Genomic DNA, 25,200 nt, shown 5'->3' on the forward strand with positions numbered 1-25,200 from the left:
TGGTGTCTGGAAAGGCCAGCAGCGGGTGTCCCCCGGAACTTGAGTCAAAGGCAGTTAGTTGTGAGTGGCCTAAGGCCCGAGGAAGGTGCTGAGAGCTAGCAGCAGCAGCAGCAGCAAGGGCTCTTAGCCACGGAGTCCTTTCCCGCCTGCCGGGTGTTCAGCGCTCAGGTTGGGAGGGGTGGGGGGAGGGGGAAGGGAAAAAGAGAAAAAGCAAAACACTGTACACGACCACGGCTCCTGGAACACTGGCGCTCATCACCTAACCCTTCCAGATGGTGAGCTCTCTAGATTCTTCTTTCGGGAAGCAAAGAGAGTCCTCTCCCTTCCTTCCTCTCTTTATCCACCCTCCCCACCCCCCAGCACCCCTGCAGGGTCTCACAGCCTCACCCTAAGGGACTGTAGAAATGTTCCACCTCTTGAAGTCTGATTGGCTAAGAAACCTAGAGGCAGAGGCCTCCCTCCCCCCTCTCTGATTGGCTTCTGGAGATCACTGAATTTCCTTCTTTACCCCTCCCTGAGTTTGTTTCACTAGGCTGAGACTTCCCAGGAGCAGCCACACGCAAGGCTGTGGTAAAGTGTGGGCAGGCATCAAGGGGCGGTGTTTCTGAATGCCTCCGTCTGCTTCTGCCAAGGTAATCAACGCTTTGGGATCCAGCAGCTCCAGAGACAGCAGTGTCAATGCGAGTGACATAAACATCAACCAGCGGGGCTGCTCCAGGACCAACCAGGGTCAGCTGTGATTATCAGAAAGGCTAAGCCAAAGCTCAGGGCCACAAAAAGGTCAGGATAGGAACGCGGAGCATGCGCACAGACACACGCAGATGGGCCAGATAAGCTCCCGCTATTTATTACAAAATAATGACTCCATATACAAAAGATACCAGAACCCTCCCCTCCCCCCCCCCGCCCCTGTACAACCAAGGTGGCCGTAACTCCCAGAGCCCCTCCCTCAAGGAAGGTCTCAGATTCGAAGGTCTCCAGACAGGAGGGCGTTGTACCGGGCAGGTGTGAGGGGCAGGTAGGCGCCTATGTCCTGGTCCAGAACATAGAGGGGGTCAGACAGTGCACTGGGATTGAAGCCCTCATTCGCCATCCTAACCTTCTGCTGTTTGAAGGTCTCGGTAGTGGCCAAAGACTCCTGGGGAGAGAACGGTGTTTTCAGAGAGCTGGAGGAAACACAGTCTGTCCACCTAGCTCACCCGAGTTGCCTGAGCTCTGGTTAGGGGCAGGTATGGGGAAAGGGGATATTATAGCAAATTAAAGTTATGTGGCAACAAAGAGAGGGAACCAGGCCGAAAGGGGGAGGGGATAAGGAGGGAGACCAGTGGGTGGGGCAACCGCTGCTGTGTGTCTCTCAGTAAGGATTTGCAAGCATGCAGACCTGGATTCAACCTGGGAAAAATGCTGGAGAAGGTGGAGATGGGCCCACCTCCGGGACTCGGGGGCCACCCAGCCTAACCTAACTGGTGAGCCTGTCTCACAAGAGGCCGCCGGTGATCCTGCGGACGACACCCAAGGCTGTCCTCTGGTCTCCATATTCACGTGCACACACACAAGATCAAAGGGGGGGGAGGGGAGGAGCATGTGCCTGTCAGAGAAGCGTCCTTTCTCTTCTCGGTTTAGCAGTGGCAGGTAGGTAAGTGAGCAGCTGGTTACCTGGAGCCTCAGGAACCGAGGTCGGGCATATGGTGGCAAGTTCTCAGAAACATGGGTGTAGAGCTGCACAAGGTCCAAAGCCTGCGGGGGCCGCAGAGCCAAGGCCGCCATCCCTGCCCTGCCTTCGTGCCCTGGCGGGTGAGGAAGACACATGTGCCCAAACACGCTACATTGTGGGGTAGGATGCTGGGTGACTCCCTGCCCTTCATGTCTAAGCACCTGGCACTGTGATTCCATAGATGTTCACCTCCTGAAGGAAGTCCAGGGCCTCCAAGACCTCCGCCACTTCAGTTGTGGCCACATTCTCTCCCTTCCACCTGTTGGCAGAGCGGGGAGAAACTGAGACAGGCATTATGGGAATTTTGCTGAGGAGATAAAACAAGTTCGGGGGAGAAGGTTGCTGATAAAATCTGAGAAAGGGGTGGGGTTGGGCTGAGGTTTGGGGTCACTGAGTTTGGAAGTCTGAGATGGGAAAGTTACAGAGAGATACCTGAAGGTGTCTCCAGTGCGATCGTGGAAGTGAAGAAAACCTTGCTTGTCACAGACCAAGAGGTCCCCAGTATTGAAGAAAACGTCCCCAGGCCAGAAGACATCCTTCAGCAGCTTCCCCTGGGCTAGCTCCGGAGCCCCAGCATAACCCAGGAAAGGGGACTGCTGGCTCACTGGGGCGACCAGTAGGCCTGGCTCACCTGGAAGAATTACTGGGTCAGGAGTGGACTACTCACCTGAACCCCTAGGCGACACCCCCATCTCAGGCGCCAAGTTCAACGTTGTCTGCCAGCTTCACCTCCCACCCAAGTACAAACCTGGAGATGCAGCCATGCAATGCCCCTGGGCATTCCGAATAGGTTCCCCTGTCATGACATCATATCGAATCAAGGAGAAGGGGAAGATGTGCTGGGGAAGGGGAGAGCCACACTGGGTCATATTAGCTTCTGGAGCCTCTATTCTCACCATCCCCCTTCCTGCTCTGAGGGTTCTTGTGTTCACTCTGCCTCTCACCTTGTAAAGCCAGGAAGCACGCCCCACCGCACCCAGCTGTCCTGTGTAGTTGAAAGTAGCCACGTTGCCCTCTGTCATGCCGTACGTCTCCAAGATCTGCAGAGGTCCAAAGCGCCGCACAAAACGCTCCCAGGTGTCTGTGCGCAGCCCGCTGCCCACCGCCAACCGGACCTTATGGCCACATTCTGCCTTGCTCTGAGATGGTGAGAGAGAGACAGGTTCCCTAGGAGTCAGGGGCTGGCATGATGCCATTTTTTTCTCCTGCTTTCCAACTTCCAGATGACAGTCTTGGTGTTTCCTGCTGTCTGGCCTGCTCGGTAGCCTACTCACCGGGGGTTGGTTGACGAGGTATCGGCACAACTCCCCAATGTACTGGAACACCGTCACCCCGTGCTTCTGACAATCCTCCCAGAACTGGCTAGCTGAGAACTTGGGTTTCAGCACCACGGTGGCCCCTGCCAGAAAGAAGGAAGAGAAGGGAGGGTCAAGAGAAGACTCTAGCCACCCCTGCTCCCTACGAAGGACCTGCTAGAGCCATATCTTTAGCATGTTGTGGTGGCCAAGCCCTTCCCCGCTTGTGTTTGGCGAGGCTGATATTCCGTTCTGGGTTGACACAACCCTTCTGTCCTCTCTGGCGTCTAGACACTGTGAACTGTGTAGCCTCCGTAGTTGCTTAGCCTATGTCTCTGACTTGTGTAATGTTACCCACGGTACCAGGAATTTCTACAGTAGGGAATGCCTCCCTCTCTCTAGGGCTCAGGAAAATTCCCTGGCAAGGAAGGCATACTTCAGCACTTGCTAGACAGAGGCTCGGTGGCTCTCAACCCATGGGTTACGGCTCCCTCAGGTCCCATATCATATGTCTAGATAACAGTAGCAAAATTGCAGTTCTCAAGTAGTAACGGAATAGTTTTATGGTTTGGGGGTCACCACAACGTGAGGAACTGTTAAGGGGTCGCAGCATTAGGAAGGTTGAGAGCCACTGTGCTAGAGGAATATGTGAGAGACTGAATAATGCCCAAGGAGAGAGACTAACCAATGCCCAAGCAGCCCACGATGCCCAGCAGGGAGCCAGACATGTGGTACAGGGGGAGTGCGAGGTAGATCACGTCCTTCTGGTGGACTCCACAAAGCTGGTAGAATCCCTGGCACTGGAGGACCTTCAGATGACTGATTCGGGCAGCCTTGGGCAGACCTGAAGGGAGCAAGACAGGCGTAGTCAGAGGAAGGGCCTGAGCGGTGTCCTGAGAAAGTAGGTGTCTGGGATAGTGCCCAGGGTGACCTGAAAGACCTCCCAGTCCTCTCCCCTCTGCGTCAGTATCTGAGAAGTATTGTATCCAGTCCTCACCAGTAGTGCCGGAGGTGAAGATGTACAGGCAGGTGTCCATTATATTCTGGGGGGCAGAGAGGTACCCCGGCACCGGCTCATCCACTTGGGCTGCTGCCTCCAACATCAAATTGCTGATTCCAGCAAGATTAGTTTCAGGGCCGGTCGCCCATAGGTGGAGCCCCATGGCTCTCAAGGCCGGCAGGTCCGGCTCCAGGGACTCCAGGAACTCTACAAGAGTAGGCAAAGCCAGCTTCAAGGGTCTCCAGCTACTCCTAAAGCCTTCATCACCCATTGGTTTGCAATGTCCTTGTACAACTCTCTAGGGTGCGGGTGGCACCGTGGGGATCCCACATCTTGCCTGAGACCTCTAAGGCTTCTTAAGAATCCTTTCAGTTTAGCACATCCCTTCCCAAACTCAGGGCCTCCTTTCCCTACTCACTTCTGCACCCCGGGTTTAGGGACCAGGCACGCCCTCTCTGGCTCTCAGCCTTACCTGTGGCCAGCACGAGCGCGCTCGCACCGCAGCTGCGGAGGCAGTGCAGCAGGGGCCCTCGGCGTAAAGCAGTGGGCACGAAGGCCGTGAGGAGGCCAGCTTTGGCCAGCCCGAACCAAAGCCATAGGAATTCCGGGCACGCTGGGAGGAGCAGCGCCACAGTCGCCCCGGGTGCCAGAGGGGGCGCGGTCGTCCCTCCGGCAGCCGCGTCTCCAGCCGCAGGCGCCACGCGTGCGCCTTCCTCAGTGCAGCCCCTGCCCGAGCCTTGGCGGCCCCCGGTCCAGCCCCGTGCGCGCAGGAAGGTGCGAGCAATCCGGTTGCTCTCGCGCTCCGCATCCGCGTAGCTGAAGCGCCGTGCGCCGTGGATGAGAAAGGTGTGTGTCGGCTGCTCCCGGGCCAGGTGCGCCAGACGCCAGGCCAGGCTGCATCCGCCCTCAGGGCTCTCCGGGTCCGCGGCCGCTGCGGCCAGCGCGCGCGCTCGAAGGGCCCTTTTGCAGCGGACGGCGCGAACTGTGAAGGCCAGGTCCGCCGGCAGCCAGCGTAGCTGAGGCCAGAGGTCTAGCTTCAGCAGCAGAGGCAGCAGCAAGAGTAGGGGCAGCAGCAGCAGGAGGGCCGCCATGGTGCCCTCTTCCTCTAGTCCGTCCCAGCAGCTCACGCAAACTCAAGGTGGTCCTTCCTTAGACCCTGAGCCCGCCTTGGGCCGGCTCCGAAAACCCTTCTTCCCGGGAACGTGGCGCGCGTGCGCCGGCACCCGCCCTTCCCACCCAGCTTCTGCGGTGTGGCGCGGGAGCCAGGAGTGCGAGTCGGGGGCGGCCCGGCCCTCCCCACAGCCCAGGCCCCGCCCTAGGCACGCTCGCTCTGGAATTTGACTGCTGGTGGCCAGCAGTTTGTCTGAATAGGTGCTACCCTCAACACCACAGCTATGCATTTTCAGGGCCATCTGAGCTATTGGTTGGCTTAGAGTTCTGATCCAGAAGCCAGGACACGTCTGCCATTCATTCCTTTGGCTGTTCTTTGTCACCAGTGATGGGATGGTACCATTGCTCTCTTTCCAAGGAGACTGAAGAATCTGGCCTCTGGCCAGGTCGGTTCTGCAAGTCTGGGCAAGAGAGCCAGAGCCAAGTGCTGTCTCCAGCTACCAGCAGCAAGAGCAACCCCCAGGGAACGGGTGGAAGCCTGAGAATTAAGTAGGGGAAAGGTGGAGGCCAATCTGCCAGATTCTTGGAGGGAGGCCCTTCATTTTAGGCAAGGATACAATAATTGGGACCAGCCAGCAAATGCTTCCCATCCTGGTTTTAATCGGTGTGTTGGAAACTGGGGATGGGAAAGAGGAAGAAAAAGAAACCTCTGGTGGTTTAGTTTTCAAAAGTAGTGGCTTTAAAGGAACATGGATTCTCAGAAGAGGAAGATGTCCAGGCTGAGTCAATGCGCCTGGGAAGCTAAAAGCACAGCCTGGGACTATAGGAACAGTAAGCAGCCAGACTGGAAGAGCATCTCCTGTCCCTGGTATTTGAACTTTCATCCTCTCTCCTTCAAATGTCAATGTAGAGCATCCTTCGCTGCCCAAACCCTTGGAAACGGTGGAGGACAAATACTAGCTTTTGGACGATACAGAGGTTTTAGGTATGTGGACCATGTGCACATAATCAGGGGTGTGGAAGCCCAAAGTAAAAGCCAGGAATTCTAGATCACTCCCCATCTCATTCAATGAGGTAGATAGGGTCTCTCACTTGAACCCCGAGCCCACTGATATTAGCGTAGCTAGCTAGTCATCTGACTCCAGGGATCCAGTCTCTGCCTTCTGAGCTCTGGGATCACAGGCAAGCCTCCACAACAACCTAAGATTTACACGGGTTCTGGGATCAGAACTCTGGTCCTCATGCTTCTGTGGCAAGTGCTTTATCTACTAAGCTACCCCTCCCTGCCCTACCCCACATCCCTACAGATGAAGTTCCTGAGAAACAATGGGCATCACCCTGCGGGAAGATGTCGGTATCAGCTTCTAAGTGGAAAGGTTAGATGCCTGACTCACACTCTAGCGGACAAAGCCAAGTCCCTCTTGGAGACACTGCATGGGGGGGGAGGGTACAAGTAGAGACATCAAATTAAATAGAGGCACCTACACACACAGGATGAATACAAATGTCAACTCAGGCACAAAAGATGTTCTGGCTTGTTTCATTATCACTTAAAAACAATTTAAAACTCGATTATCTTTGCCAAAAGAAAAAGCAAAAACAGAACCACAGAAATCAGGCCATTTGACAGTTCTGAGGAACTTGCCTCCGGGACTCCCCTGGGCTCTGGCTCAGCTTGAAGTGTCAATGCTGGGCCAACCCAAGCATCCCAGGTGCAGCAAGAGCCTCTCACGCCGTCATTGGGTTTTTTTCTGAAGACTGTGGCATTTGCCGAGATGGGCACCGCCCACACCAGGTCAGAAGCCCAGTTCACACTGGTGTAATGACCACCGTCCACAGACTACAAATGCAGACTGAAGGGAAGCAGGAAGGAATGCCCACTCACACAGCATCAGCTGTCATCCCAGCCTCTCTGTCCAGCAGCCTCTTGATCACTCCCTTCTCTGTCCAAATGGCTCTTTGGAGACTTGGGGAGGAGCCAGGGGCAAAGGACTTCCACCATGATCTGCTTCTGCACAGCCTCTGGCTGCTGTGAGACCCTACCAGTGGGAGCAGCAGTGAAGAGGGGTGAAGAGAGGCTCTGGGATAAGAGGAGGGTGGGGCTGCATGGACGATTCTCAGGCTGGGGCAGGGTGGGAATGCCAGGCCTCAGTCACTGTCAGAACCCACAGCAGAGGAGCCTTTTCGTTTTCGTTTGGTGGGCTTAGGCTTTGTATCTTCTTCCTCCTGGAAGAAACGAGGGAGCAGAAGGCCATCACTAACCTGGGCAGCCGCACCCCACCCGCACCCATCACTCCTTCCTGTGCACTGGCTGAGAGGCTCACCGAGGCACTGCTGGAGCCTGACTCCTCTTCAGCATTGGGGGGCTGGGCAGCATTCTTTCGACTTCGAGGGCTGGACAGAGCTGCCTTCCGCCTGCTCTTGGGTGGCTTAGTGGAAGAGTCCTCATATTCCTCCGCCAGGGAGAAGAGGTCACTAAACCTAAGAGATAGGACAGGCTTTCTGAGATGCCCAGGTCCCTCCCACCTCGACACCTAGTCAAGTCTGTTTCTCAACTCCAGGGGTCTTGCTGGTCATTAAGCTGATGTCCCCAGCAGACCTCCCCAAGGCCCAAAGTAGAAAGAACCTCACTTCATCTTGTGAGCTTCATCACAGCTTGCCTGGACATGCTGTAGCGCCTGGAGGATTGGTGTCTGGCTGAAAACTGCAGAAGGGAAGCAGAGTCAGTGTATCAGGAAGCTTACTACACAGAAAAAGCTGTTTCTTCTGTGGTCCGAGCAGTAGTCCTGGAATCTCAACCCTGCCCCAGGGGGCTGTAGGGGATCCGACCAGGGCAGCACCTCCCCCAGACGGGCCCAAAAAGAAGGGAGCAAGAAGAGAGGCAGCATACAGTTCTGCTTGGTGTTGGCTAGGTTGAGTCTTAGGTTATCCAAGTGTTCCAGGATCTGTTCCAGGGTCAGCTGGGCCAGCTTGCTGCTAGAGCTTCTTAAGCTACATGGGGAGGCAGAGAGTCAAATACTGTCCACTCCTCCTGTGTCCCTCCTTAGATCAGAGACTGTCCTAAGTGACACCGTGCAAGGGAGGACTCGAGGGTGTTAGGGGTGACCATCCCATGTCACCCACAGACCAATCTGGGCGGCAGTCGCCGTGCCCACCTCTGCCTCTTGCGGGGAAGGCTGTTGTTCTTGATGAGCAGGGCCTTGATGTGCTCTGCCAGCAGCTCATCGTGCTTCATGCACCAGTGCCTCAGGATGCTGGTGGTGAACTGGTCATCAGGATGGCAGGGCCTGCTTAGCACCATCTTCACCATCTCCTCACTGGGCCTAAGAATCCAAGCATGCTGGGTCCATGCACACACAGTGCCACTTACGGATTTCCCAAACCCCAGCCTCTTGGCCCCTGTGGCTTCCCGCTCTCACATCCCTCTCCCCCTGCTCTTTGGGCCAAGGAATGCCTGGTTCTGTTCTCTGTAGAAGCCAGATGAGAAGTGAGATTCCTCTACTTCTGTGGTGGGAGGAGGCAATGCTACAGTCCCCACGGGGCCCTCTCCAACTTCCCAATCTCTCTAGGGTCTTAGCAGCTGGATCTTGGCAGCTGTGGTCCCTTGCCTCTGACCTTCCCCTTTTGATGAGCCTGTCACAGGCTGAGGAGTAAGGAATAAGGGGCACAGGGGGAAACAGGGATGTTCTGTCCCTGCGTCCCACCTCAGGACAGGGAAGGCGGACAGCCATGGCTATGGAAGAAAGCATGGCCAAAGGAGCAAGGCCCAAGTGCCACCAAGAACTCACTTCTCTCTTCGGAGCTGAAGCAGGAGACAGGACAGGGCCTCTGGGTGCTCTGTTGGGGAGGAGAGAGGTGTTCAGAAGAATGTGTCATTTTAGGAGAGAAAGGTACCTCTTCCACCCCTCCAGCCAACAACCACTGGAACAGAAAGAGCAATCTTGACCAAGAACCAGGAAGACTTCACCACCTCACTCAGTCTGCAGCTGCTGAGGCCTAGATCTCTCTCTGTTCAGAGAAGGCCTGTAGGGCCGTCTCCACAGCACAGTATGTCTCGGTGGTGAGGAGGTGATTCTGGATTATTTCAGAAGTCTGAAGGCCTCATCTCTCCTCCCACAGCCCACGGTCCTACTCACCCTTGTATTTGAGGTGTTGCAGAATTGGTATAATGGTCTCCAGGGGGATGTTGTGAGCCAGGAAGAGCTGCCAGGCACAATACTGCTCAAAAGTTTCCCAGTCTAGGCTCTGAACTGAAAGAGACAGAAGAAACCCCTCTGGTCTGTGTGTCTGTCTGCCTGTGGTCTCTCACACATGGCCAACCCACCGACTAGTACTATCCCAACCAAATCTAGATCCTGTCTGTTCCCAGACTACATGGACTGCTAGTGTCTCTGGAGAATGGCTACATTCCCAACAACCCCAGGGCTGGAAAGATGAGGGGAAAAAGCCTCTCCTGCTACAGAGCAGCACACGGACATCAGATGCCATGGTATTCTACTTTTCTACTTCCTACCCAAAACCACTTTCCTGTCAGTGCTAAACACAGTTGATGTCCCTTTGCTCTCCCCGGTATCTGGGAGACCTAGTTACTTACTGAGTATATTGAGGACTGAGTCCTTCCGAAACATGACCAGGTTCCCCATCATCACATGGCAGACTAGCTCCTGAAGCTAGGCAGAAGGAAATATTCGACCCATTAGCTCTAAGAGAGGCCGAAGGGCAGGAGGGTAAGGCATGACACAGATTCTGAAGGGTGAAGGGGTCAGGTGCAAGAGCAATAGGCTTGCAGGGGAATGGGCCTGTTAAGGAAAGAAAAGGAACCCCCTACCTGGCGAGCTAGGACTGAAAAGAGAAGACCCTGGCAGGCTGAGCTCTGACTCAGTATGGGCAGGGAAAGGCAAAGGAAGAATTCTCTGTGCTGAGTCCCTCTCTGGGTGGGAACTGAGTGGATAAGAGTAGAATTGAGGCCCACCTATTCAGATATGGACCTATGCAACGCTACACTCTCTAGGGGACCTGTGCATAGGGAAGGTCAAGTAGAAATGTCCCAAACATTTTTATTATGAGCTGAAGAGAAATCCGGGCAAGGGCAGAACACATGAATGAGATGCATGCACACACACACACACACACACACACACACACACACACACACACACCTGCCCACGCATGCACACCTGCCCGCCCTCGGCTTTCCCTGCACAAATATGAGCTTCCAGAGAGCATGGAGAACTATCAGGGAGGATGGGCTTGACCCCAGCCTCTCTTGAGCTTTTCTTGCCCTTCCTAGCCCTAATGGTCTGAACGGCACCCACATGCAGCAGGAGGCAGAGCTGAGGGATGTGGGCTTTCATGCACAGGCCGAGGGAGAGAGCACGGACCCTCATTTCCCAAGTCCTGCCCCCGGGCCTTGTTGGAAATGTCAAAGCTCAATGTCTACCTGTGCAGAGTCAATAACAGCCACAATCATGTTCAGCAGCTCCCCACTCCTCAAGGTTTCATCTGGAAACTATAGAGAAAAAAGAAAGCAGAAATGTGGGCAGATCCTTGGCCCACATTTCTTTCATCTAGCCTGTCACACTCCTTATCACAAACCAGGGTTCTGGTCCTGCACAAAGCCAAACAGCTACAAATCTGGGAATCAAAGCCCTGTAAACCCCAGACTTCAGTATCTGTGTATGTCCATCATTAGCAGACTGTGTTTGAAAAAAGGAATGGTGTGTGTGTGAGTGTGTGTGGAGGTGGGGGTGTGTGGGGGTGGGGGTGTGTGTGGGGGGGTGTGGGGGTGGGGTTGCTGCTAAGAGATAAAGCAGGGCCGACAGGAAGTGAACATAAAGACCAGTTCTATGAGGAGAGTAACTAAACAAACCTTTGTATGCCTGGCAATGGAGAGATCCAACCCGAGCAGACTCAGCCACAAAAAAGGTTCAAGAGCAAAACAAGTGTGCGTACATGTGCGTGCGTTCGTGCGTGCATGTGCGTGTGCGTGTGTGTGCTCGAGTAAGTTCTCATGCAGAGAAAGATCAGGGAGGGGATACCACTATACCCCTCCTCCCTCCAGGCCTGGCTGTGATCACAGTTCCTCCTGCCATGCCCACACCACGAGCCCTCATTTCCTTCTTCCTGGGAACATTTGCAATGAGCAGGAAGAGCTGACACCTCCTCCTATATCCCACTCTGAGAGATTTAAGCCATCAGGGAAATGAAAGTGATCCTCCACTACAGAGGACAGGCCTTTTAGTCATCAAAAAAGGCTTGGGTATCTTTCTGGTTTAACAGACCCATCCTGGCCCAGAAGATAGAGCTAAACTTGAGAATCTGAGTCACTAGGTAATGGCTCACATTACAGCTGAACCAGAGTTAGGACTTATAGGAGCTTGACAAAAGCTCCAGCTTATATCAGAGATGAAGGAAGGCAGCCATGCCATGGGAGGCAATGAGCACTAAAGTAGGTGAGCACATGGGTAACAACTCAAGAGTATGCAGTAGTCAGGTAAGGTGGCTCACGCCTGTGCGGGAGCACATGGAAGGCTGAGAAGGGGGATCACCCACTCACTAGTCTATAGGTCAGTCAGGGACACAGAATGAGACTGTCTCAAAACAAAACAAAAACCCAAGAACAAAAACACCGAGCACATGTACTAAGGTTGGGTGTGAGACCTGAACTGCTGCCGTCCCCCACCCAACACGGACCCTTGTGGAGGCACTGACCTCTGTGTAGATGGAGGGTGTGAGGTGGCACAGCAGCCGCACATCATCTTCTTGGCAAGCCTTCATGTCCATCATTAGACAGGTGTGCAGATCACCCAGCTGGGTAGCCTGGGCGAATGACTCGTACAGGTTCATCTTTCCTGCGGCGGCTTTGCTACAAAACCAGTTGGGCATAAGCCCACAGTGCAACCCAGCACCAGGGCCTCAAACATCCCCCAGAGAGATGCCTATTCTACTCTGCAAACTCAGTACTCATGGAACCCACTTCCCTCCATATCTTCTCCAAGAGCCCAGCAGTTTTGGGGTCAGGAGACACTTTTTCTCTCTCCCAATGCTGGCTTTTGTTTTGTGTTCCTTTGTGTTTATTTAGACATGGCCTTTCTATATAGCCATAGCTGTCATAATGACTCACTTTCTGACCTTACACTTACAGAGATTTACTTGCCACTCCCTGCCAAAGATGCTAGAATTACAGGTGTCCACCACTATGTCCAGATTCCCCAAAGCCCTAACATCGTCAGTGAGTGGAATGTCCCCTGAGAGCACAGGGAAGGATTCCTGTCATGCCAGAGAAGTAGCAACTGACACCGTATGCAAAGCCTAACAGAACTTAGGTTAGATGTAAGAACTGACACCATGTCTCTCAGAGGAGAACAGTTAGGACGCTGGGTCAGCAGCACACATGGAATCCAGCTCTCGGGAGGAGGAGGCACGAGGATCTTTGAAGGCTTTGAAAACCTGTCTCAAAGCGAAACAAAACCTCCAAGTAGGAGTCAGTACTTGGGAGGCATAGGCAGGAGTTCAAAGTCATTCTTACCTACAAAGCAAGTTTGAGGCCAACTTGAGCTACATCAGACCAGCTTACAAAACGATAAACTAAGCATGGTGGTGCAGACTTAGGTTCCAGCACTCAGGAGGCAAAGGCAGGTGGGCCCCTGAGTTCTACGGAGTTGAGTTCTAGGACCACCAGGGCTAACCCTGAGTCTTTCTCTACACGGAGAAACCTTGTCTTTAAAAAACAAACAGGGCTGGAGACATGGCTCAGTGGTTAAGAGTACTGACTGCTCTTCCAGAGGTCCTGAGTTCAATTCCCAGCAACCACATGGTGGCTCACAACCATCTGTAATGGGATCTGATGCCCTATTCTGGTGTGTCCTTAGATAGCTTCAGCGTACTCATATATAATAAAATGAATTGAATAAATAAATCTTTACAAACAAACAAAAATAAGCAACAACAAAACAAAAACCAAAAGACTGGGGGCAAAGATTAATGTCAATACTTGTCTATCGTGGGCTTACTCCTCACACAAAAAATGAAACAAAAGGCTAGATTATAACATATGTTAGAAAGCACATCAAGAAATGAAAACTCCACTCCTGGGCATATATATATATACCCAAAACTTGCTCCAACATGTAATAAGGACACATGCTCCACCATGTTCATAGCAGCCTTATTTATAATAGCCAGAAGCTGGAAAGAACCCAGATGTCCTTCAACAGAGGAATGAATACAGAAAGTGTGGTACATTTACACAATGGCATACTACTCAGCTATTAGAAACAATGACTGCATGAAATTCCTAGGCAAATGGATGGAACTAGAAACTATTATCCTGAGTGAGGTAACCCAGTCACAAAAGAACACACATGGTATGCACTCACTGCTAAGTGGATACTAGCCCAGAAAGCTCTGAATACCCAAGAAACAATTCACAGACCTTATGAAGCTCAAAAAGAAGGAAGACCAAAATGTGGATGCCTCAGTCCTTCTTAGAAGGGAGAACAAAACACTCACAGGAGGAAATAAAAGGTTAAATACTGGAGCAGGGACTGAAGAAAAGATCATTCAGAGGTTGTCTTACCTAGGAATCCACCCCATATGCAGCCAGCAAACTCGAGCACTATTGCTGATGCCAAGAAGTGTTTACTGGCAGGAACCAGATATGGATGCCTCCTCAGAGGCCCTGCCAGAATCATACAGATACAGCTGAAGATGCTTGCAGCTAACCACTGGACTAAACACGGGGACTCCAATGAAGGTGCTAGAGAAAGGACTGAAGGAGCTAACAGGGTTTGCAACCTCATGGGAAGAACAACATTATCAACCAACGAAATCCTCCTTAACTCCCATGGACTAAAACACCAGCCATTGAGCACACATAGAGAGACCCATGGCTCCAGTTGCATATGCAGCAGAAGATAGCATTGTCTGACATCAATGGGAAAAGTGGCCTTTGGTCCAGTGATGGCTCTTTCCCAGTGTAGGGGAATGCCAAGGCACTGAAGTGGAGAGGGTGACTGGGAAAGGGTGAACCTTCATGGAAACAAGTGGAGGGGGAGTAAAGTGGGGGGAGAGGGAGGGGATAACATTAAAAATGTAAATACAGAGAATACTCAATAAAATAATTTTGAAAGATAAAAATTCTTAAGTTGCTGGGATATGAAAAAGTTGCAGTTGTAGTTACTTTGGAAAAGTCTGGTTACTCGTCACCACTGCAAAAACAAAGCAACTACGTGGCCCAGTAGCCAGTGCCATTCTTGTCCTGGGTATATATCTAAGACACGGAAGAATATATGCACACAATAACTGTAAATCGGTAATCATAGAAGCTGCATTCACAAATGTACAAAACAGACATAAAAATGTTGGGTATCTATACATCAAGACATCCTGCAAGGGATAAACAACTGGCCAGCAAAACACACCAGATGCAAAGGTTTGAAAACACCAGGCTGAGTCACAGAGGCACATCTTGTGGAACTGGACTGTCATCCTAGATACTTGGGAAGCTGAAGCAAGAGGATCACAAGTTCAAGGTCTGTTTGGACTACTGAACAGGCTTGGAGGCAGCCTGGCACCTAGTCTGGGTCTAGTAGTCAATGTTTGCTATCCCAGCACTTAGGAGGCTGAGGCAGGAGGATCAGGAGCTTGGAGACCAGCCTAGGATACATGAAACAAACATTATCAACAGCAGCAAAGAGCTGATTGTACGGCTCAATAGCTCCATGCTTTGCTGCAAAACTGAAGAAAGACAGCCAGCAAAGCACTCAGCAAACGTCCTGTTCTGACAGGAAATATCCCTCAAAGCTCATGTATATCCAATCACTGGTGCAACTGAATCCGTTCCAGTCTTGACAAGGATCTCTCCTGCTTCCACCTCTAAAATGCTGAGACTGCAGATTAGAACCCGAGAACACCGACAGATCCGCAATTCTATAGCAATACTGGACGGCAGAAATTTTCCTGGAGCCTAGTTGGAGGCACTGGGGCATTCAGATGGTATATTTCTGGCCCATCTCTGTCATTCTCTTCTTTCTGTTTTGAACTGAGCAACTTCCTCTGCTACATGCCCACTGCTATGGTGTTGTCTTACTGCAGGCCTAAAAGAATGGATCCAGAGGATCCAGGACTGAAATATCTGAAACCAATTGTTAGCATGAATCCTTTCCTCTTTAAGTTTCCCTCAGTGTGTCAAAGCTATGAAAAACTTACTAACACAAGAGGGTTAAACCCTCAGCACCAAAACAAACAAACAAAAGATAATACTGCTGCTAACTGCCAAAAGGGGAGGGGTTGGTGTGCATGTGTGAGAGAGAGGCTGGCTCTCGGGAGTGCCCCAACACCCACCTCGCCCTCAGGTAGTAGAGCAGGTGGTAGCCGATCTTGGGTTGCTTTTGGTACAGCTCGGAGAGAAGGTCCAGAAGCAGCGAAAAGCTGCTGTTGTCCTCCTGCATCTGGCACAGGTTCCTAGACGGGACAGAAGAGTGTCACCTAGCACAGGCTCTAAGGTACAAACAAATGGGACAGAAAGCACTGTCTACCCACTGAATACCTTTTCCTCCCTAGAGGAGCCCCAGAACCCAGGACCAGGACATCTGTGCACTGTCAGGGAAGATGAAAGGCAGACAGTTCTTCAGTGAAGTACTTACCTAAATATTAGGTACAGAGGTTTCCCTACTGATTCCTCCAGGGACCTAGAAGAGGAAACTGCGCGTGAGAACCTACATGAAAGGAGAACACCTAAAGGCAGGTAACATGAAGACCTGACATCTAGCCTACACCTTTCCAACCGAACTTCCTGCTGCTAGTGCTTTCTAACAGAGAAACAGGTCTCAACACAGAAACACAATTTGAGGACATTATCCTCACTGTGGATGAGACTCCTGACTGGCAAAGTCTAGGCTAGGGACCAATTTCTCCAGAAGCAGAAAACCTTGGGGATACTGGCCTGGTGGCAGGCATGCTAGTCTACTGCTCAGTACTCTCAGGGCCCATGAGTATTTGTAAGCATGGAAACACCAAGTAAAGAGAATTTCTCTCAAGTCTACAGGAAGCTGTGCTTGGGATCGGGGCTTCAGAGGCCCTGGGTACCAGAACTGAGCCTTACTCTTCAGTGACCTCCTCAGGCAGCACCTCCCCGCGGAAGTGGGCCTTGAAGAGCTCCTGTAGGCAGGAAGCAAGGACAGACAGCTGCTCCGAGTCAAAGTCTTCCTGGGTGACAAGAGGGAGAAGAGATGTCATGACCCAGACCCAAGCTTTGCTGGGCCCACCTGTGTCTCATCTGGGAAGGGACAGTTGGGAGCTCAATTCCCAGTGAGGCATGCCTGAGGAGTTGTAAGCTGGGGAGGCTGGTACTGCTTGGTCCCTCTTACCTCCAGGACCTGATCCACGATTTCCTGCATAACCTCACACTGGGCCTCTGTATCACTACAGTATAAAAGTGAGAGGAAATTAGAAACAGCGCGGGGGGGGGGGGGGGCAAGACACTTTCCAAGGTGTATACAAGCACATGCAGACCCACAAAGGAACTGAGAGCTCCCAGCTCAGAGGGGAGACTTCTGGACAGTATATGCTGCTCTGTAGACAGAGGTCCAAAGAAGAGGAAAACCCCACTTGCCCTGCTCCAGACTCCATAATACACAGTGGGGTCCCAAGGTGTTAGGGAACAGGACTACCCTATTCCCAGCCTATGGTCCCTGACATCAGCCAAAGACATTTCCCATAAAGCCTCAACTTCCCCACCATCCACTCAGCATCTAGGTAGTAGAGAGCGCCTGGACTGGGCCTCCGAGGGTGGGGGCAGGGTTTGTACCCACCTTCCCTTCTGTAGCTGTAGCACTTTGTCCCTTAGGGACTCATCCAACTGATCAAGGTAAGGGGTGACATCAACTGGTTCCTCCACAACAGTCTCCTTGATAGGGTGGAAGCGAAATTCTCTCTTCTTCCCTGAGAATGATTCGTCAGACTTTAGCACCAGAGACAGTCCCCATGACTGCCTGTTCCCTCCTCATAGCTCTTGCAGTGAACCTTCCCTCTCAAGGTGCTGAGTCCCTGATTGTGGGACTGTCCCAGCTGATACCTACAAATGGGCAGGACCACTTTACCCTCCTGCCTTTAGTGTCAAAAGCTAAGCTCTGTACCATTAAGCCTTATCCAGTAATAAACTCACTCTCATGAGCAAAAGAGGTGGGATAGAAAGACTGCAGGCAGGCTACCTGTGTGACGGGCCTCTTGGGCTGCCACAACTCACACACTCTTGGTGTTAACCTTACCTTTGCTATTAAGATCCTCCTCATCATCACTGAAGGCTGCCTCTGCATTGTCATAGCAACTCTCGTCCTTATCTGACAGATGGTTGTCCATTTCCATGGAAACAGGCTCTTCCATTTTGACTTGTGAGTAAAGAGAAAAAGATTCCTGATAGCCTCCTGTGTTCCCAGCATACCGATGTTTCTGGGGAATGAGGCTAGTGGGCAGGTGGGAGAATGCAGGGTTTATGCCCTAAATGGTACACTGCTTGAAGGAAGGACAAACTTGCTTTCTCAAGTTCTCTGTGACCCAGCCAGAGGAAGGGACCACATAAGACATGACTTTTTCATGTCAGCTACGGAAAAGTGATGATTGAGGCACAGTCTTTTCTGAAACAGGGAATTATGCATCTCAGGCCACCCTTGATGCCCTGATCTTCCTGCTTCCACCTCCTATGTGCTAAGATTACAGGCACGCATCACCAAACTCAGCTCTGTTCTTTGCTTTAAAGCCAAGTTGGAAAAGTAGTGCCTGGCTTAAGCCCTTATTCCAAATCCAAAACAAAAAATGATGGCAGCCAGTCTGGCAGTTGGCAGTCTGGAATCAGGAGAAAAATGAACACGAGGAGCTCTGATGGAGGGTCTGCACTTAGGACTGGGATGACAGGCAACAGGCAAATGTCAGGGAGGCAAGCACCTCATGAGAGCCTTGCGTCACTGAAAGATCACCAAGGGAAGGTCAGCAAGAGCAGCAAGTGAGAATTCAATTAAGGCTCTGTGGGGAAGTCCATACCTTCCACAGGAGGGGAGGGTGAGCTGCAGAACTCAGGAAACTTCTCTCGAAGCATGGACCGGAGCTCTTTATCCAATTTAGGGTTATCAAAGAGGGGAGCCAAGTGTCTAATAGAGAACACAGATGAAGGTCAGCATCAGATATGATGCTCAATGCTCACTCAGCACGGACACAGACATGTTGACAGCACAACTGTGCCACCTTTAGACCCTTCAGAGTCAACAGGGGGCAGGAAGGCCTTTGAAGCCATGGTAATGTGATGGCAAGTTAGAAATTCCTGTGTCGAGAGGACATTAGTCTTTCCGCCACCAGCAGAAGGCGAAGCCAGCACTTTTTACAGCTGTCAAGGGAAGGAGCCAGGAGTGGTGTGACCATCTGAATGACATCTTATCTAAAGGGGATGGGACCTAAAGAAAAATGGGAGTATCCCTACCCCTAACACACAAATTCCTTACGCCAAGACTCGTTTCTCCACAATGTGGTTGAGGGAAGAAAAGACGCCCTGCCGAACGTGGCCTTCCAATGGTGGGTAGAAGTTAGGAATGATCTGGAAGGGAAGAAGTGGAGAAATAACCTCAGTGTTTTGCTGGACTAGAACTAAGAAGCTGTTTTGGTTTTAGTCAAGGGGACTAAAACTGAGATAGTACGGCTGCAGAAAGGGCTGCAATGTTCTTGAGTTCCTGAGACGCATTAGATTCTATCTTGAGTCATCATCTTGCAGTTAAGAAACCCTCTGGTAACAAGGGTCAGTTCCACTGGCGACAGTGTCTTCTAACTCAGGTACAGGGCCACAGCAGAGCACACTCACTGGGAGACTAGGAGGGAACTCGACACTGCTCATTCAGGATAGGGCAAAAAGAGTCTTAGCACTTACTCGGCACATGAAGTCCAGGAGCGTGGCAGTGATGGCTGGGTGGGGCTTCATGGAGTGATGCATGACCAGAATAGCCGGCTCTAGAGAACGTGGTAAAATAAATGGTTCCCCAGCATCACACACCATTTCCATGTCAGCAATAGTTTGTCAGTGTACGTGAAGCCCCCAGGAAGTTCTGTGTCTATTCCCCCCAACTCCAACCAAGCAGGGAACCTTTCCCAGTTGTACTCAGTCTTCATCTCCTTCCCTGGACCAGTATTCAGCTCGGAGAAAAGACAGGGCAGACTTCCTCTGCCTAGGCCCTCCCATTCAGAGATCAAGGATATGGGAAGAAGGCAGCAGCCATTAGATGACCTCATCAAAGCCACTTTCCCTCTAGGTCAAGGGAGAACTGAATAGGAACAAGGGAATTGCTCCTAGATAAGCCACCTCCACCCCACAATGCCCAGAGACGGATGACTGCTGTCACCAGGACTCACAGTGAGGGCTTGGGGAATGGGAGGGTGGTGCCGACTGGTCCCAACCACATACCTATGTTCATAATGCTATCCTTCTCTGGGCTGAAGAACAGCCAGTCATAAAACAAAGCCAGCTTGGCATTGGAGGCAGCAACGTTGGACTGGAAAAAGAGAAGGGAAAGGGTTAGTTCCATCAGCTCCTATCTTTCCAGAGCCCACCCGGCCAGTCCAGCTTTGAAATTCAGTTCCCAGTAAAAGATGGAAGAACCCTATCAGGATGAGGAACACACACGTCTATTATATGGGAACCAGACTGGGTTTTTCCTGTAGCGAGCAGTATACTGCCTAATCCCCATTAGGAGAACAGCATGGGCACACTGATAAACTGAGTTGAGGTGATGTTTACAGTAGCTTGCAGCTGTCTTTGCTGAACAAGCAGGGCACCTCCCTAGAGACCCCTAGGAATGGCCTGCTGCCTGAATCAGCACATTCCAGGAACACCATAAAACGGGAGCGGGGTATGAGATACTTAAGAACAGTGTCACTCTAGCACAGAAAAACATACTCTGGAAAGGAAATGGCTCTGTATTTGGGGAAAGAAAGTATCCAAAGCTGATACCAAAAGTTATGGAAATATGTATGTATGTAAGTTATGGAAGTAAGTAAGACAGTGTAGCGTGGCTCTCAACCTAACACTGTGACCCTTTAATACAGTTTCTCATGTTGTGGTGCCCCCCACCATAAAATTATTTTCCACCTCATACGCTCATAACTACTTCATAGCTGTAGTTTTGCTATTATTAATGTAAATACCTGACATGTGACCCCTATGGAAGGTCATTCAATCCTCAGAGAGAACGCTGGAGATCATGGTGGCAGAGCTCTTGCAAAGGATTCAGCTTTTGTTTCAACACCAACATGGTGATTCACAACCACCTATAACTCCAGTTCCCTCTTCTAACCTCTAGACCTCCACTAGCACAGACACACGCACTCAGGCACACACATACCATACCACAGACAGACAGACAGACAGACAAAATAAACAGGAGGAGGGAAGCCCTGAATCTAAATAGGAAATAAGAAAATAATCACATATGGATTCTAGAAGCAAGGAGGAAAAACAGAGGGAGGCCTCAGAGACTCAGCCCAGGGAGTGACTCCAAAATGAAGACTTTGAGCTTACATGGTGGTTGGTGCAGACCGGAGGACCGCAGCTCAAGACTAGCCAGACAACACGGGAATCGAGGTTTCGGGGGGTTAGGGGCTTGACAGTAAAGATGATGATTAGCCTTGTCAAACCGAAGCTTAGATCAAGGACTGACCATCAGCTCGTAGAGGCAAGGGGGAAAAGGATAAAAGCCTGGAAGGTCCACTAGGGTTCAGATGACCTTGGAATGAGAGGTGGTAGAAGTCCAGGAACACGCTACAAGAGGCACAGCTCACCACCCAGCAGTCTCTGCCCATGGCCTGGCCCTTTACCGTGCATGTTGTCAGGAGCCAGCCAATGATAGCCCATCGGGGCAAGATATCAGAACTCAGCACTTCGTTAGAGGGGTGGACCACCCCACAGATGTATCGAATGAGGTCACAGCGCAGAGACTGACTGTCAGGGGTTGAGAGGTACTGGCGCTGGAACCAATCCTGGTATCGTTTTTGCTGGCCGAACCGCACCTGAGGGAGGAGGAAGTGGAAGGGGCGGGAGGATAGTGAACAGAAGGAAATGAGACTTCACTTGGATTCATATCCTTCTGACAACTTCACTAAGCTCATCTGTTTCTTGATGCCCTCTCCTTTTGGGGGACATCTTGGTCTTAACAAACTAGCTTGCCCTACATATGGGTAGCATACTTACTCTTGCTACTGGCCTGGAGTCACAATGACCTCCAAAGGTCACTGAAGCCCATTTCTGGCTATTTACTTTTACACTTGTCACTGGCTCTCTGGGCAGAAGCAACATTTTTTTTTTTTTCTCCTGTTCTTGAGCAGAGTGTTCCCAGAGTAAAAGCTAGGCCTGGTTACCACTCAGCATAGGCTGTTTCTTGACACAGGACAACCTCAACATGACTATTAACTAAGGCACAAACTCTAGACCAGGGAGCAAGTCCTTTCCTGAACACACATCTAATGTTTACAAATAGCAACACTAGAGCCAGATATGTTGGCCAAAACATAAAATCCCAGCACTCAAAGCTGAGGTAGAAAGATGGCCAATATTTCAATGATAGCTGTGCTGTATAGTAAGGCCCTTCTTCAAACCAAGCACACTACAACCAAACAAATAGCAGCACTAATGGAGGACCTGTGTCGTCTTCTATTCCCTCAGAAGATAGCAAACTAGATTAGAAAGGTTAAGAAGATGCTTCCAGGTCAACAGTAAAAGGGACTGTGGCAGCTACAGTGGCTGAATACTTGAAACTCAGCAGCTGCGGCAGAGACAGTAAGCTTTAGCACACACATGTGTGATGGTTAATTTTATGACAACAGAGTATCACTCTGGAAGATGAAACCTCATTTGGGAAAATGTCCCCACCAGATTGGCCTGTGGGGTAAGAGGGCTGTGGTGCATTTTCCTGACTGGTGGTTCACTTGGGCAGGCCCAGCTCTCAATGGGCGGTGCCACCCTGGCTGATGGTCCTAAGCATCACAGAAAGACAGAGCAGCAGTGAGAGCTAGCAAGTAAGTGGCTTCCGCTTCAGCTGCTGACTTCAGCTTGAGTTCCTCAGAGATGGACTGTGTTAACTGGAAGTGTAAGTGAAACAAACCAAACCCTTTCTTCTCCAACTTGCTTCTGCAAGAGAAACCCTAAGACAACATGTATATACTCCCAATGTGGCTTTTTAGACATATGTTGTTTGTAGTCCAGGCCAGCCTGGAACATGAGCTCCTATGCCTCAGTGTCCTCATGCAGGGGCTGGCACAGCCCTCTTCCTTTGAGACAGTCTCGCTATGTGGCCCTAGCCACATCTGCCACCTCTGCTACTCACGTGCTAGGATTCAAGTGCATGTTTCGGTGTCCCTTGGTTTTGTCTTTTTTAAACACAGGCTCTCGTGTAGCCCAGGCTATCTCTGAACTTGTAGCAGCTGTCCTTCACCGGCTTTCTTGTGCATAATTATCTACAGGTGTCTCCACACCTCTTCTTTTTTTAAAAATGTTTATATGTTTTTCATTTTTGCTCATTTGGACAAGATTTCACTATATATTCCTGGAGAACCTCAAATCTGTGGCAATCCTCCTGCCTCAGACTCTCGAGTTGCTGGGATCACAGGTGTAGCCACCACACCTGGCTACTAATTTAAACTGTCACATTTGGCATGTAGCTACAAGGGTCTCAGCAATTCTGTGTTGTCCTGGGAATCTGAAGGCTGCCTACAAAGTCCATCAAACAGACTCCACAAACATCCTCAGAGAGGAAAACCACAGTCCTCAGTTTTACCACACTGCAACCATGTTGGAAAACCAAAGGCCTCCACTGCAGATAGGTCACCTGTGCACAACACCGGCATGACTGCTTCTAAAAACAAAACTCCAAAGAGCTGGAATGCTGTCTTGCTAATCCAACACTATACTTCTAACTTTCCCTTGAAATCTCCTTATAGCACTGTGCAATGTGCAAGCATAGAATGAACCAATAGCATTCAAAGGTGCGGGATAGCCACTTAGTCACTTTCCTGTGGGTCAGTAGTCAGTGGTGACCAATCTGCACGGTGCTCATCTAACACCTGACACCTATAACTCCCCTTTCTACGCTATGAGTTATGCACAGATGATCTCACCCGGGATGTCATGAAGAGGAGCTTCGTTTCCATGTCTGGGGTTAGACGACAGGCTAGAAATTTTCTGGACGTTCTTGATTGAAGTAACTGTAGGATACCTGAGCCAAATGCAGAAGAGAAGTATGAAGACCAGAGAAATGGAAGGCACGAGACAAAACTGGGCCAGGTGTGTTTAACACATGGGCCTATTTCAAGACAAGGCCTAGAGAAGGCCAGCAACGTCAAACAAGGTTGTCACCATTCACACCGACTATGGCAATTTCTCTCAGCTGGCCTCCCAGCTACCCGTGCTCTTCTAGTTAGAAATGGATGGGAATTCAGGGGAAATACGCTAAGTCCTAACCTACCTTCCTGTTGCTCAGAGTGACACTGTGAGCTCCTAGGACCAATGTGATTATGTGGCACAGCCATAAACACGTATCCAAATCCTTCCTGTCATTTACTGTGTGGCCTTCAGCAAGTGACTTAATCTCTCTAAACCTCACTTTCCTGTGTAGAAAGTGAAACATTCATCTTGAGGGCTGTACAGATGATTAAATGAACTGGCACACACCCTGTGACAGAGCCAGACAACCCGACATGCTTCAGGTATTAGCAGAGTATCACACAGAAGCACTGTCTTCTCTTTGTCCTAGATGACAGCCTTCAGTTGTATGTGCACACACATTTGTGTTGTGCAGAACTGTTGGAGGTATGAGGGGAAAACATAAAAGGATTCTGGGTCAGTCAAAAGGACAAGAAAGGCCTTGCCAGGGGAAAACATACAAGGGTGCACACACGCACCCTTAGAATTGAAAGGCCAGGGCCATTTCTTTTTCTTTTCCATAGCTCTAGAAATCATACTCAAGATGGTAGGTGCTTTATATCTGAGCTACATCTTGGGGGCCATCTCTTCCAGGACTAACTGGACCCTCTGCTGACTCGGCCTTATGAGTTTGTCCTCTGACTCCCTAAAAAAACCACAGTAAAGCTGGAGACCTGGCCATTACCTTGACTAGGAACAATGGGAAGGAAAGGACAACATCTTACTGTCCCACGGTTGTCCTTTAAATTTCTTAACTTATTGCTGCATGTATGTGGTCAAACATGTCATAGTGGGTGTGTGGAGGTCAGAGTGCAATTTCTGGACTGAGTTCTCTCCTTCTACATAGGTGCTGAGGAATGAACCTAGGTCATCAGGCTTGGGAACAGTATTTTACCTACTGAGCTATCATGAACCCTTAACTGATATGGCAGCTGAAACCAGGCATGGAGGCCCTAGCCGGAAACTACATGAACTGTTCTGAGCCTCTGTCATTCCCATACCAGGCTGAAATTGGCACAGTGGGTTCTATCTCAAGCTTTCCCTATTAAAATCTCTTCTAGGCCAACTTCTGCCCCTTCAGATCCAACCAGGACATACAAGGACAGAACACACCCAGGTGCTTACTTACCTGTAAACTGAGGACTCAAGGCCTGAGGGTTATGGATGATATCTTTCCAAAGCAGTTCAAATTCTGGTATCCTAGCAACATTCTGAAGTAATCTGACAAGGTCCCGGCCAATCATCAAACATTCCATGAACTGGATAGGATAGAGATTGGAGAATGGGGAGCAGGAGAGAGAATAAAAACATGTATTGTTTCCCTTCTAAAGGAAGGACAAAAGAAAACGTCCTATGAAGGGACCCTAACATGATTCTTCTGGAGCCAAGGGACTACTCAGGGTAGAAAGGGGAAGGCTGGGGACCATCACAAGGACAGAGGTGCCTGGGAAGAGCTGTAGCCATGTAGACACTTACATAAATCAAGTCCCCTCTCCTCTCCTCGATTCAGTTCAAGGCAACTGATTCTAAAAGTGTGGGGCTGGGAAGTAGTACCCAAATACCCTATCCCAAAGTTCATTCTGTCCATCAGAAAAGACAATGTGTGATAAAAGCAATGATCTATCTGTAT

General features: G+C 50.7%; 2 protein-coding genes across 3 annotated transcripts in view; both read right to left on the reverse strand.

Moving 5' to 3' along the window:
• Nucleotides 1-961: 961 nt before the first annotated feature.
• Nucleotides 962-5,152, reverse strand: SLC27A3 (solute carrier family 27 member 3; the record flags this gene model as incomplete). Of its 2 annotated transcripts, none has more annotated exons than XM_080916451.1 (10): nt 4,482-5,152; nt 4,007-4,216; nt 3,695-3,853; nt 2,989-3,113; nt 2,659-2,853; nt 2,463-2,553; nt 2,147-2,345; nt 1,876-1,973; nt 1,657-1,787; nt 962-1,138 (listed from the first exon to the last, which is right to left on the reverse strand). In XM_080916451.1, the coding sequence occupies exons 1-10, from the start codon at nt 5,098-5,100 to the stop codon at nt 962-964; spliced, it is 2,004 nt and encodes a 667-aa protein (XP_080772577.1). In that variant the 5' UTR covers nt 5,101-5,152. The 2 variants fall into 2 exon arrangements, with proteins under 2 accessions (XP_080772577.1, XP_080772578.1); XM_080916452.1 differs by having other exon boundaries at nt 4,007-4,238; nt 4,482-4,929.
• A 1,316-nt stretch (nt 5,153-6,468) lies between these two features.
• The window catches only part of INTS3 (integrator complex subunit 3), a 43,698-nt gene continuing 24,966 nt past the window's right edge, over nt 6,469-25,200 (reverse strand). The window contains exons 8-30 of the mRNA XM_080915486.1: nt 24,700-24,829; nt 23,267-23,364; nt 20,972-21,163; nt 19,563-19,650; nt 19,032-19,111; nt 18,613-18,704; nt 18,158-18,264; nt 17,389-17,508; nt 16,933-17,062; nt 16,489-16,543; nt 16,224-16,327; nt 15,766-15,810; nt 15,464-15,583; nt 11,831-11,984; nt 10,560-10,628; nt 9,714-9,789; nt 9,256-9,369; nt 8,908-8,956; nt 8,275-8,442; nt 8,010-8,110; nt 7,751-7,823; nt 7,444-7,600; nt 6,469-7,345 (exon numbers count right to left, since the gene is read on the reverse strand). Of these exons, the coding sequence (XP_080771612.1) occupies nt 7,268-7,345; nt 7,444-7,600; nt 7,751-7,823; nt 8,010-8,110; nt 8,275-8,442; nt 8,908-8,956; nt 9,256-9,369; nt 9,714-9,789; nt 10,560-10,628; nt 11,831-11,984; nt 15,464-15,583; nt 15,766-15,810; nt 16,224-16,327; nt 16,489-16,543; nt 16,933-17,062; nt 17,389-17,508; nt 18,158-18,264; nt 18,613-18,704; nt 19,032-19,111; nt 19,563-19,650; nt 20,972-21,163; nt 23,267-23,364; nt 24,700-24,829 (2,400 nt within the window). The 3' untranslated portion in view covers nt 6,469-7,267. The remainder of the gene's footprint in view (nt 7,346-7,443; nt 7,601-7,750; nt 7,824-8,009; nt 8,111-8,274; nt 8,443-8,907; nt 8,957-9,255; nt 9,370-9,713; nt 9,790-10,559; nt 10,629-11,830; nt 11,985-15,463; nt 15,584-15,765; nt 15,811-16,223; nt 16,328-16,488; nt 16,544-16,932; nt 17,063-17,388; nt 17,509-18,157; nt 18,265-18,612; nt 18,705-19,031; nt 19,112-19,562; nt 19,651-20,971; nt 21,164-23,266; nt 23,365-24,699; nt 24,830-25,200) is intronic.

The sequence above is a fragment of the Micromys minutus genome (genome assembly GCF_963924665.1).
Source record: "Micromys minutus genome assembly, chromosome: 4".
Classification (NCBI taxonomy): Eukaryota; Metazoa; Chordata; class Mammalia; order Rodentia; family Muridae; genus Micromys; species Micromys minutus.